Source organism: Protopterus annectens, chromosome 9.part0 (assembly GCF_019279795.1).
Source record: "Protopterus annectens isolate FY-2018-M chromosome 9.part0, PAN1.0, whole genome shotgun sequence".
NCBI classification, from domain to species: Eukaryota; Metazoa; Chordata; order Ceratodontiformes; family Protopteridae; genus Protopterus; species Protopterus annectens.
Window position 1 is genome coordinate 1,431,934,665 of NC_056743.1, and position 14,290 is coordinate 1,431,948,954.

Below are 14,290 nucleotides of genomic sequence, written 5' to 3' on the forward strand. Positions count from 1 at the left end.
ATGATCATTAGTCTGGTCTTCATACACCATGACTTCTGGAAACTGTAATATACATTTTCTGTCTCATCCCTTTGTTTATTTTTCAGCTTGAAACCAAATCTGTAGTTATTTGGTCTTCAAAAATAATTCTTCAGTTCTAGGTGCCTGAGCTGTTTTCCTAAAGACATAGAACAGCACTGACCCCTGGAGTAGAAAAGTTCATATATGTTTTCTTTTGCTTACAAACAACTTCATGTGATAGATATCAGAATTTATTTTGTAAAATGGCCAGAAACAGATTACTGGATGTTCTAGCTGCTCAAGTCCTTCAAGCCTGCTTCAGATGTCACTTGACATATCCTCTGAATCCTTAATGGGCATTTATTCCATTTCTGCTACAGCTGATGAGTATTGCAGCCATTCTTAATGTGACATTGGGTATTGAGTGTCCGGTTTGTTCTCAGAGATGCAACACATTGTTTTTACTTTATATTATTTTAGAGAGATACTGACTTTTCAGGGTGGGATGGTGTAAAGCAGATCATAACACTTGGCTGGTTGTCTGTGAAGCATTTGGTTCCAGATTATTTCTCCGTAGGTGAAGATGTACTGTGCAGGCCAGTGTTTGCATTGTATAGTAGCAATGTCTTCTTTTGGGTCTGACTTATCTGTGTAATTAACACTGACATATGAGCAGATCATTATTTTTCACCTCATTCTCAGCGTCTGTACAGGACTGTATGGAACTGGTAACCAGTTCATTTGTAGACCACTGCTCCAGCACTTGTGCATGTTCATTGTGTTGTTCATTGTTGTAGCAGTAATGACTTCTGCTGTAGAAGGCCCAACACCCAGATCTTTTCTCACCATTCTGTCTGGGTGGACACCCTCAAACCAGGATGTCAGCATGTCTGTGAAATACAAGTGATGCCCATCTGCGCCATGTCAGTTCTTTCTTACCACAATACAAAAAAATTCATGTGTCAGTGTGAGTACTGAGCATTGTCAGTCCTTTAGTTCAGACTTCCTTTCAGAGTACAGGTAAGTACCCCATGGGGGGAGTACAGTTGTTCAAGATCCACTTACCTGTAATAGTAGATGTTGGTAGAACACACTACCTTACTGGTGTATAGGTAGTAGTTCCCTACTACCCTCCCTCTTGCAGTCTCTCAAAGCTTCAGGCTCCTTCCCCAGCTTGTCTGTGGCTGTGAAGGACCAATCAGCTGGCACAGCAAGATAGTTCTTCACAGGCAACAGTCCTCAGTATTTTCTTAGGGCCCACACAGAAAGGTGGATACAAAAATGCAAGATTTGTGAATATCTACTTTTCCAAACCAAAATCACCCCCCCCCCCCCCACACACACACACACACACCAAAAGCTGCTAAACAAAACAAACAGCAACAACCACCTACAATAAACGATGTACATCTAACTAAAGGGGATTGTGGGGGGTACTGCCAGTAAGGCAGTGTGTTCTACAAATATCTACTGTTAGTGCAGTTACACAAGTTCCACTTACCTTTATGTTCAACAAACATCCTGCTGTACTGGCATATGGGCAGATTCCCAAAGCTTAAACGACCCGGTAGGAGGAAGGTTAAGGATTCAGGAGCCCCTGGAGAATGGTCTAGGGAAGCCTGCTGTGGCTGTAGAAAACGCATTCAGTTTGTAGTGCTTCATACAAGTATGAACTGAGGACCAAGTGGCTACCTTTAGAATATTTCTAGAGTCCACCCTTTTCCAAAATGCTAATGAAGAGGAAAAGGCCTTAGTGGAATGTGTATTTATATTGTCTGTATTTGCCTGGGGATGTGGGTGTAACAAAAAAACAATGCCCAAGGACAACCAACATGCAGTAATTTGCCTAGAGATAGGTTGGCCTTTCGGTGCCTTACAGAGAGAAGTTAAAGGTTTTATGACTTCCTAAAGGGTCTTGCTTTGTCATTGTAGCATGTGGGTTGCTGAAGCACATCCAGGGTATGAAGTATTGTCTGTCTTTAATTCTAGGGCTCTGGTAGGACCCAGGGAAAAATATACTGGTTGAGATCAAAATGTTGAACTACTCACAACATTAGAGAAGGATTAATGCACATCTCAACCCTGAAGGATTGCCCCACCATGAAACTAGCCTTGCAGATGTCGAAGCAGTAAGCAGAACAGTTTTCTAGGTTAATAACTTAAGATCAGCATGAGCTGCTGGTTTAAACAGTGGTAAGTTAGTTTTTTTTTTTTTTTTTTTTTTTGGCTAACATAATTCATTTAAGCCCGGCCACATGCTAACATTTAGAGTCAATGGCCAGTAAAGTTCTCTTTTATCCAGTTATGGTGGCCAGGGCCCTCCCTGTTTATTGTTAACTTTCTCTAAAATGACAAACTTAAAATGATGTTCAGGGCGAGCGCTTTTAGATGTTTAACCACAGTGTTATTTTAATTTTTTTCTCCTTAAGTCATACATATGTTTATATATACAGTCTTTTAATTTCCACTCATTCTTTCCGACATAGTATCCTGATCATTCTTGGCATAAAGCAGTTTAAACAACTCTGTGTCTGACAGTTTAGCATATAATGTATATGAAATGCATACTGTTTATTTTAAAACAGTTGCATGCTAGTATGTATTTGCAAGAAGAGCATCTTCCACATTTACTAATTCTGTTGGACCAGTTATAATTCTGTCTAGTACCGAAGACTTCAACAATGTTCTTTAAAATGTGATCCTTTTTATATACAGTGTGTGGTTTGGATCCAATTTTTTTTCTAGGAATTCACTGTTCTCTCTCAGAATCTGCTAATTGTTTTCAATGATGATGTTTTTAATTGTGTAACTGTCAGTACTGAATATTGTTATAAAAGAGTTCCTTAAGTTTTGACCCTCCAAAATTGTTCAAAGCTGGACTATCACAATAATGTGCAGCAGCCATTATGTTTTGTTCATCTCCACTTGTATCTGTCTACCTGTATTACTTTTTTTTTTTTTTTTACCTCAAGCCTCCTGACCTCACACAACAGATTTAAACTGACAGCACCTTAGTTACATGCAAAATATTAAATTGAAAACGTACTTAAAATCAATTTTAAAAACCTTTTGTGTGTGTGTGTGTGTGTGTGTGTGTGTGTGTGTGTGTGTGTGTGTGTGTGTGTGTAAAACTGTACATATATGTATTTCAAAAACCTTTACTAGGTAGAGCTTGTAAAAGCAGAGGAGAATTACTGGGGTCAGTGGAGGAAAGGTCTTCTCAACCGGTGTCCAGAAGATTAAAATCCCTGATGAATTCAGAAGCAGCCAAATGGACTCTGACACTGTATCCCCAGTCAAACCAGGTTCCAAGGAAGATAGAATGATGATAGAAGCACCAGTGTTAGTTATAACCCAGGCATGCACCCCATTATCAACACCGTAAAGGAGTCCAAGTCAGGGAGCAAAGTTCTAGCCAGCTGAGTATCATATACTGGCTGCACAATCACCTCAGTATCCAAAAGGACAAAACCAACTCTTCCTTAAAATAGTAACACAAAATCTATTTCTACAGGGCTATAATTATATGTACTGCAGTAAGCAAAATGAAAGCAATTTCAGTAATCCAGCACCAAATACCTTTCCCAGAGGACCCCAGAGTAAAGAAATAAAGGCCCAAAAAATAAAAACCATATAAGATGGTCTTGGACAAAGAATTAAGAATAAACTTAATAAAAATTCCTGTCAGTAATATTCCATAAGTAAAATGGTGCCTGTGCATGTGCCAGAGGATTCCTAGTTTAAGAAATAAAGGCTAGAATTTGCCCCCAGATAAGAGACATCATAAAATAGTGTTGCACAAAGAATTAATTATAAACTTAATAAAAATTCCTGTCAGAAATTCTTCAGAAGCAAATTGGTGCCAAAATTGTGGTTTAAATGTCATATGATTACACCATTTGCGTACTTATATGAAGGTACGACTAAAAAACTTTGAAAAACTGTACATTTTCCTGTCACAACATTCAAAATTATACTTTAAATCAACTGAGATAACAGGAAGCGATTTACTTGTAATTATGACAACACGAGGCAATGACAGAACATCAGTGAAATACTCCCAGTACAGAAAGTCTGTCCAGTATTCCCCAGACACCATAAAACAGTTGTAAAGGGTTATAAATCCTTGATTGCCCTTGCCCTAGAAGAGAATAGTCTCCACAGGACAAAGGAGTCCATGTACATCCAGAATTAAAATGGGAAATCCTCAGCAGGAAGTGAATCTAAAACAAAAAAAAAAAAACAGAACACACAAAAGAGGGTTGGAGGGAGGGAGCAAATACTGCAACAGTGAAGAGAAGAACATCTGCTGCTATGGTAAGATTTTTACAAAACTGTACTATGTCCTTCTGTATCACTGTTGCAGTATCCAAAACAGAAGGAAGAGTTAAAAAAAAGCTGTAGAAACAAAATGGGAGGTGGAGGGTGGAGAAAGACCCCTCAAAAAACCCACATAAAATGGTTTCAGCAAATCTTGCTCTGACCCTAGAAACTATATCCAACTTATAATGCTTAGTAAAGGTACGCACTGAAGATCAAGTAGAAGCTTCAAGGGTGGGATTGGTGTCCAACCCCATGAAGAAAGCACCGGAAGAGGCAACAGCCCTAGTGGAATGAGCTCTAACAGAAGTAGATGTAGATTTGCCATGAAAAGAATAACAAAAGGAAATGGCCTTAAAAATCCAGGAGGAGATTGTTTGCTTAGAAATAGCCAAACTCAGTGTCCTGGGATGAAAGGAACCAAAAGGCTGATGAGACTTACAAATGGCCATAGTTTTATCCAAATAGTACCTGAGCTGTCTGTGCAAATCCAAGGTATGCAGAACCCTCTCACTAGCAGACTGAGGAGAAGGGGAAAAAGAAAAGGGAGTTGTACCGACTGATTCAAGGGCAACTCATTTTACCACCTTAGGCATAAAAGAAGGATTAGTATGGAGGGGACACCTTGTCCCTGTGAAAAAAACAAAAAGGAGAAATAGCCACAAGAGTCTAGAGCTCAGAAACCCTCTGAGCAGAACTAAGAGCCAACAGCAAAATAGGCTTCCAGCTACAAAGCAGCAGAATCTGCAGGCTCAAAAGGAGCCTGAGTCAATTTATCCAAAACAAAATTTAGGTCCCAAGAAGGAGGAATGTTTCCTTGGAGGCCTAATATGCAGGACACCTTTTAAGAAATTGTTTGACCTCAAAACGAGACGTCAGTGGACAATTCAAGGGCAGACAAGCAGAAATGGCTGACAAATGGGCCTTCACAGAAGAATAGGCCAGGTAGACTGAACCAACTCAAACAAATAAGAGAGGACCAGAGGGACCCCCACTGAAAAATGGTCCTGCTTATGAGCATGGCACCAGACAGAAATTCTTTTCCATTTTGACATATAGTATTTCCTGATAGAGGATTTCCTTGCCTCCTGTAAAACCCTGAGCATATACTCAGAAAAGAAGTGCATGAAAGGGATCAAAACCCTATCACCCACAGTGTCAGTTGAAGAGTGGACAAGTGAGGATGGATGAGAGACCCCTTGTCCTTTGTGAGGACATCCAACTGGTGAGGTACTTTGTGGTGATTGCCTCTGGCCAGATACATTATGAGGGGGATCCATTGCTGTCTTGGCCAAAAGGGAGTCACTAGCAAGATTTTCGGGGAGTCCAGCTGAATCTTCTGCAGGACTCTTAGAAGTAGAGGAAGAAGGGGAAAGTAGAAAACAGAAAGAAAAATCCCCTTCCAAGAAAAAGAAAGGGCATTCATCTTCCACACCAGATGGCATGGCACTCTGGAGCAGAAGAAAGGAAGCTGCCCATTCAGAGGGGAAGCAAAAAGATCTACTTGAGGAATGCCTCACCAATGGACAATGTCCAGAAACATGTCTCTGTAAAGCATCCATTTGTGAGCCTGTGTTTTGGACGAGAGCCTGCCACTAGATTGTGCTCTGAAAGAATGTATACTGCCTGAAGAGTTAACTGATAATGGATAGCCACCTTCCAAGTCTGAAGAGCCATCCTGCAGAGCAGAAAAGATTTTGTGCTTCCGTGCCTTTTGACATTCCACATTACTGTAGTGTTGCCTGTGTACAACTTCAAGGGGCCTGGAGAGAACATGGGGTGAAAATCTGGAAAGGCCAGAATCAGAACTCTTATTTCTTGATGGGAAGGCCAAAGACCCTGAACTTTCAGGTGACAAAAAGAAATGCCCCATCCCATGTCTGAGGCATTGATGAACAGTTTTTGAGAAGGGACTGGAGTCTGAAAGGGCCGGCCTTGGTTGAGGGCAAACTGTTGGATTCACCACTCAAATCCCTTCTTTAGACAGGGAAGGAGAGGTACACTGAAATCCAGAGGGTGAGAGTACTACAGCCAAACTGACTTGAGGTACCATTTAAGCCTTCCGTGTGTGCAGTCTATCAAAAGGTAGCATTGGAATAGAAGAGGCCACGAATCCCAGGGCTTGAAGAAACTTGCTGTCAGAGGAAGAAGAGACTGAAAGAAAGCAGTCAGTGACAGAACTTGTGAAGGTGGAAGAGAGGCCAACATTGGCATTGCCTGAATCTTGCATCCCAGATATACATGATCCTGAGAGCAAGTCTGGACGGACATTTGTAAGTTGATAGTAAACCCCAAACTTTGAAGAAGAGAGATTGTAAACTTCAGATCCTGTAACAGGTGACTGGGAGAAGGCGTCTGAAGTACCAGGTCACCTAGGTAAGGAAAAATCTGAATACCTTGGAGCCTGCAGAAAGCAATCACAGGAGCTAGGCATTTTGTGAATACCCTTGGGGCAGTAGAGAGGCCGAAGAGCAAAGCAGAGAACTGAAAATGAAAGGAACACAGAGTAACGTAAAACCTTCCTGAAAAGAGGGTGAATACGATATGAAAGTAAGGATCTTTCAGAAACAAGGACACCAGAAAAGCCTTGGGTGACAAAAGAGGAAACAGGGTTTAAAGAGTAAGCATACAAAAAGGAGGCAAACACTCCTTCGCTCCTCTTCTATTACAAAAAATAATGACTACTTCCAAGTAGAAAATGCACTTTAATCCAAAATTGGATTAAAGTGCATTTTCTACTTGGAAGTCGTCGTTATTTTTTGTTCTAGAAGCAGAGCGAAGGAGTGTTTGTATCCCGTGATTGTTTGTACGGAGTTAGTGCACGTACTAAGTTTGTTGGATACAAAAAGGAGGGACCTTGAGAAAGGTGTTGAGCCAGGAGAGATCCAGAATAGGTCTCAAGTGCCCTTGTTTCACAGAAACAGGAGCATCCTGGAATAAAAACCCTTTCCCACTTGGGAAGGGGGATATAGGTTGAATGGTTCCTTGGTTCACCAGGGACCCTAGAACCTCTGGATAATGAGGAAGTTGCTCTAGAGGAGGTTGAGGAGTCCCTGAAAAAGAAGGGAGAGACTTCCATACCATGAAGTAACCCTGTCAGATGATAGCAAGAACCCAAGAGTCTGAAGTGATGAGACACCAAATTGGAAGACAAAGGGAGAGCGAAAGGAACCTGGCTTAAGACAGGGGGTGGTGAATTGTCATAGAAAAGCAGATTCATCAGATAAGAGGCTTCTGAGCCACAGAAATCTGAGAAGCCTTAGCAGAGGGGGCCGTCCTCACACTCTTCCTGCCCTTGGAGGCCTGGCAAGGTTGCCTGCAAACAAAAGCAGATCTAGAAGGATAAATCCCCTGGAACTTATGGATAGGAGAGAGAAAAATATGTTTAAGGCCCTGCAAAGATTTTCCCTTCTCTTGAAGAAGACTTAAAAATATGTCAGCAGCAGTCCCAAAAAGATGTTTATTATCCAAATGAGCATCCAACAACTTGGTTTTAATGCCCTAAGGCAGAGACAGACGATGAAACCAAGAATAATGCCTCCATGACAGACCCATTAGCCGTAACCCTAGAAAAAGTATCACCAGCATCATAGCTACACTTGGCAAGCCACTTGAGAAGCAGAACCTAAAAAAAATAAGGCAGAGGATTTGCCTTCAGAATCGGGAAGGTCAGAAATAACCTGACAAGCCCAAATTGGTTTAGGAGTATCCAATTGAAGCAGCTCATAATATCTTCTCTGAATATCAGACACTTAAGAAGAATCCCACTTAAAGTATTCCATCTTCCTAGCAATTGTGTCCCCAAAGGACAATTCCATAAAAGGAGACTTGGGGCTAACAGACTTTTTTCTTCATCAGAACCATAAGGCGAAGGCATCTGTGAAGAGTAGGACAAAGATCCCTCATCTGACGCTGTACCTCATCAGAGGAATCCAATTCCCTAGGCCATTTAGAAGGGGTAGAGGTCCATGGAGGAGCCGGTACCAAAACCCCTTGAGGAGGTTTTAGGGCCATCAAGGCAGATAAGCCCTGAGTAAACTCCTGCCATTCCCTTTGAGGATCCTTAGGACAGACTGAAGCACTCTTCAGTTTTTGTCTTTTCTTGGAAGGGACATTAGTCCTAACAAGTACCAGAGGTTCCTACCCTTGGCAAGATTCAATAAGAGAACCCAGAACCTCCTTCGTGACCAATATCTGTGGAATTGTGGAATCCATCTAGGACCCTCTATAATCAGACCCCAAATGACCTACAGCGCTATTACCCACTTCTAAAGGGACATCTGATAGAGGCTGGACAGCTAATGACTCCGTCCAAGATTTCCTGGCCTTCTTCTTGTCTAGCGGGAGTATCTGTTGGTTAAAGGATTCTGCCATGGTACCCTGGGCTAACTGTTTAAGCCACTGATTTTTTTAAGGTAAATGGCCAGGGAAGACAAACTGCTTCTGTGTGTCATAGGCACAAATGCCTTACAGATTCTACAAGAGGTATGGTTTTGGGAAGCAGCCAAACAAAAAAGACACTGTGACAATCCATGTGGGGAATCTGCCTCCCACACTGATATTTTCCCTTCTTGGATGACATGAACTCTAGGTAGCAAAATAAAATACAAGAAAGTTTAAAAAAAAAAAAAAAAAAAAAACAAAGGTGCAGTTTTGTGGTGGCTAAGTATTAAGCAACTGTGTGTTCTGACCACCTAGCAAAAGCAGCATTCTAACTGGCAGCAAAGGTATTCTGGGTAGTTGCGTCTGTTTATCTCTTTCATGCCCTACTCTGTGCGGGGAGCATAAATGTTACATACAGCACGTACAAGATCATTAGGCTTTTATATACTGGCCAAGCGTTGGGCTGCCCTAGGCAGGAGATCCTTTCTGTTTTTGATACTGCAACAGTGATATAGAAGGGCATCAGACGTTTTCTTGCCAAGGTGTTTGCCTTCTTTTCCATGATTGCATGACCTTAGAATTAGTGTTTGTAACTAAAGGCAATATAAGGTAAAGATCACAACAGAAAAGATACAGGGAGCCCCCCCCCCAATTTTTTTTTTCTGGATTTCTATTTTTTGTGTTCAACATTTGTGGTTTTTGTTAATTTTGGTTTCCTTCTTTATAATGAAGAATCCAGCAATTCTGTTAAAATTGCACCTAAAGGCATATACAAGGTGGAATTTGTAGCTTATTTTGTTTTAAAATTTGACCAGAAAATGTGAAACTGTTTGAAGTTCTGACCCTGCATTGATAGGAACAGCCAGTATATCAACATGACCATTGTAATATGTCAGGCTGCTAAGTTGCATTTCGATGGATCAATAATAGTTGAAAGCAGGATTATAGGAACAACCTTCTTGAAAATGGTCAGATCTTTAGGGTCAAATTGTTTTCTAAAGTTTTTTTTTTTTTTTTTCACTGTTCAGACTAAATGTCATTTGCACATGCATAGAATTTTAATACTTGCATTGTTTGGGGTGGAGATCGTAGAAAACATAGTGTGTTACTTTTGTTTTTCTGCAATAGAGGATATCACCATGAGCCCACCATCCTGACTTGCACATTCATTTCCACATGTTTCAAGAAAACTGCATGGAATCTCATTCCACAAAAGGTATAACTGTTCCTTTGCCATGTTTAGGAGCAGTTTTGCTGCAGGTCATTTATCCCACTGTGACCAGATTTAGGGTTCATGCAGTCAACAGGTATTGCAACATTAATTGTGGCATAATATTATGGCATCTGTAGCTTAAGTAGGTTTTGACAGGGCAGTTCTGCAAGGCCTTTTTTCTTGGATTTTTTGGTTAGCCCACTTAACCATACAGACATTTTCATTAATATCTTTATTTTTTGCATAATGCGATATTGTTTTTCTTTAGAAGTTTTATCTTCCAAATACTTTAGCTTGTGATGTGGCAGAACTGCAGTACATTTGTCAGAAGCCATTCCTCCCATTATTTAACAACTTTGGACTTGTTCTAATTGGATTAACTTGCTGAAGTCGATAAAACCAGAAACATTTTCAAGAAATGCCAATCAGCTAGTGTGAAACCTCCCTTCATTCTGCTTGAACAAGCATTTTGTAAGCATACATCCTGAGATTTTCTAGAATTGCTGTTGAACTGCATGTTGTGATAGCCAAGTTCTACCAGTATGACTCTGAAACATATGTTCTCTTCCATATTTACAGACCTGTCAGGGAACAAAATAGTTTTTGAGAATTTTTTTTTTTTTTGGTTTAGAATCAGTGCTAGTTTTCTGTTTTTCCTAACAAGTATATAGACTACTCCATGAAATGTCTGCTTAACAGCAATATTGAAAGAAAAAAGCTGAGGTATCAATGAATGAACGTTTTATTTTGAAATGTAATAAGAGCATGGTGTTTAATGATGAAAATTATGTGGCTTCAAATGCTATAATTATTTTTTTTATAATACTTTGTGTTTACAGAAACATATTAAAAATGTTCATGAAACTGTAAGTAACCCAGAAGAGCAAGAGTTCTTATGCACTTATGCTGGTTGTAACAAGGTGTTTAGGTCAAAGCAACGTCTTAACATCCATGTACAGATACACTCAGGTAAGTAAAATAATAGACCTACAAAGTAGATATTGTTCCAGAAGAATTGTTTGCAAATAAACTGCATGACCTTAGATTATCAACCATTCTGTTATACCTTATCAGAATTACCCAGCTTTTATGTACCTGCCCATGGAAGGTTTTGTCAACTCCAAGTTTTGCATTCTCTCTTCATTTTTTCTTTTTGTTCACTTTAAACTACTACTGCATCATTGTCTGAGTTTTGACTGAATTTATAAAATGTTTAAACTTCTGTACTTGGCTGATAGACTTTGTGTCCAATTGTGCTTTCTTGCTAAATGATGTGCATAGTCCACCTAAGCTGTTAATGTTCATCATTCCACTGTCGCAGTAGCCTTTAGGCTATATGGGTTGTTTCCCTGTCCAGGAAGCAACAACTGGCTGACTGCTGATTGGGTAGCCCCAAGGAGGGAAATCAGCAGTTAGAATGACTATTTATTCAGCACTTTCTTGCCACCTCAAGAAGAAGCAATTTAGAAAGTTCACAGGATCCGCAGTTGGATTTGTTTTTGGCACAGAGGTCCCTGTTAAGGAACCCATCCACACAGAAACTTGCCCTTTTAAGAAAATATTGTTTAAAATTAATTGCTGACTAAAAGTGATCTACTTATTAGTTTCCCCCTCAAGTATTTGGCAGTGCCTTGTATGGACACAAACATCCTGCATGACATTTATCCTGTAAAAGCACAATTAAAATGTCACCAATACCTAGTTGCACACATGACAACTAGTTTCAGTGACAAACACTGCCCCCAGAATTACAAACCAGATACTCCTGACATAGCTTTATATTCTCAATCCAACTGTTTAATCAATAAAAAGGGTCTGTTGCCATGGATATGAACTTTCCCACTATCTCTGTTACCAGCTTGGTAGCTATATGGGCATGCTGAGGCAATGTAGAAATTGCCTCAGGTTTACTGACAACCAGTTAATTCTCAAACAAACTGATATGGTATGTGAGAGATGTATTTTCACAATGTCACTGGAGGCAAAGCTTTCAAATAAAAGTACTCCAAATGTCAAAAAGGTGGTCAGTAGTACACACTCTGCACCCATCACACACACTACAAAGCAGACATATAGACCCAAATATGCTGAGGCACTTAAATGTAACCTTCCTAAGCCCCAAAGACCTCCTAGTTAAGGTACATATAACAAACACTCTCAGCAGACCCAAATTCACTCTTTCAAAACAACACCTACATCAAACACATACAGCGACATCTCACAGAGCCTCTACTTCTAAGCCCATAAGACAAGCCACCACACAATACAACAGTTCTGGTCATTGGAAACTCCATTGTGAGACACACTGATGTCCCTCTCACCAAGCTGAGTAACAAGAAAGTCAGTTGCTTATCAGGGGCTAGGTTCCACCACATTATGCATGCAATCTGGCCATTGGACCACAAGTACCAGTATGACTCAGTCATAGTTCATGTGGGTGTAAATTACTTGAGACATACCTCCCAAGACTATTTGAAGAGAGCCATCATGTAACCCTTGAAATATGTGTCCCAGGCTGGCATGAGCTTAGCATTGAGCAGGATTTTACCTTTTCCAAGGATGATGCCACAATACGACCAAAAGATGACTGACTTTAATAATTGGCTTAGTTTCTGGTGTCATTCTAAGGGGGGTGCAGTATTTGTCAGCATGGAAGGAGATTGTCAACAGACCATGCTGCTTTGCCAGGGATGGTCTGCACTTCTCCCCTCTAAGCTTTTGAATGTTAGCTAAAACGTTGTCTTCTCCCATAGTGCCTTTCTTTCAGGCAATGCCAAACTGAAGGTGCTTCTGACATAGCAAATCAAAACAAAGGATATCTAAAGGTATTTCTGCTCTATGCTAGGAGTCTAAACAAAAAAAAACTACATTCCCTAGAAGCTCTCTTCACCCTAAAGAATGCTGATGTATGTGCGGTCACTGAGACATGGTTTAAAGTCACAGAGAGCACACCAACAGTGCAAGATTATAATGCCTTCCACACATTTAGACCAGCTCGTATACAGACAGAGACTAAAGGCAGAGGTATATCGATTTGCATCAAAAATAAATATACCTCTAGGCTGGTCAAGTAGGACAATGCACTTGAGCTTTTTTCCATGTTTAAATCACCATAGGCAAAATCCAGTATTACTACTGTGCAAGTCGTAAGTCCCCCTCTGTGTTCCGGGAAACCCATGCCATGTATTTAAACTTATTGGAAACACTCACAATCCAATCCAATGCCATATTCATGGGTGACTTTAATTACCCGACTATTAACCGGGAACTCTGTACGACACCAAATCTATAGGCACAGAGATTTCTGGAGTTTGTAAACACAAGCTTCCTGGACCAGATTTGTCTGTACACCAACCAGGGGTGCAACTGTACTGAATATGGTCCTTACTAATATGAGGAGCTACTGCACACCCCCTAGTGTAATGCCTTCTGTGGTAAGGTCGGACCACAAAATGGTCTCCTCTGAAGTAAAAATAAAACCTGGAACCCCAGCTAATCATGGAATATTCAGGAACTACTCTAAAGCTAAATTTCTACTGTTAAGTGATAACCTGGCTAAATTTCAAGCACCCAGAAATCCTGAGAACACTGTTGCCTACATGGAACTGTTCACAGAAATCCTATACAGGCATGTTAATAGCTATGTAGAGGCAGCTCTACCCACCAGGAAGAAGCACATAACTAATTCTAAAAACAAGCCACCTTAGTGAAATCACAAACTCAGTAGGTTGTATAACAGAAGGAAGAAAATATAACTCTGTCATAGTCCATGTCGATGTGAATGAACCGAGATGTACCTCCCTGGACTACATGAAAAGAGGCATGTAAGAGCTCTCTGATCTTGTAGCCCAGGCAGGTATGACACTAGCCCTGAGTAGCATCCTGCCTTCAAAAATGATACCACAGTACAAGGATAAGATGATCAACTTCAACAATTGACTAAGCTTCTGGTGTCATTCTAAGGGGATCCAGTATCTGTCTGCCTGGGATGACATGCTTGACAGGTCACGATGCTTCGCCAGAGGTGGCCTGCACCTGTCACCCCTGGGATTCATAATATTGGCCAAGGCTCTTGCCGCCCCTATAGTGCCTTTTTTAGACAATGCTCAAAAAACAAACCCACCACCATAAGAACTACAGTGAGCTAATCGAAGGAAGGACACTGAGCAAACTTTGATCTATAATATATAACATTAATTATCCTGTTTTTTTGCTTATTTTTTCGAGTTATTTATAGCACTTTGTCTACTGCATACTTTTCTAGCTAGTTTCACCGTGTGTGAGGTATTAACTGGAAATTGTCCACTTTTATTAAGCATCTGTTTGGGTAGTTTGATTCTTATAACTTGTTTGCAGTTAAAAGCTTTCTCTAGA

General features: G+C 40.5%; 1 protein-coding gene across 3 annotated transcripts in view; it reads left to right on the forward strand.

Moving 5' to 3' along the window:
• The window catches only part of LOC122812109 (myoneurin-like), a 947,405-nt gene that overhangs the window by 799,545 nt on the left and 133,570 nt on the right, over nt 1–14,290 (forward strand). For all 3 annotated transcript variants that reach the window (XM_044084390.1, XM_044084391.1, XM_044084392.1), the window contains exon 12: nt 10,756–10,885. In XM_044084390.1, the coding sequence (XP_043940325.1) occupies nt 10,756–10,885 (130 nt within the window). The remainder of the gene's footprint in view (nt 1–10,755; nt 10,886–14,290) is intronic.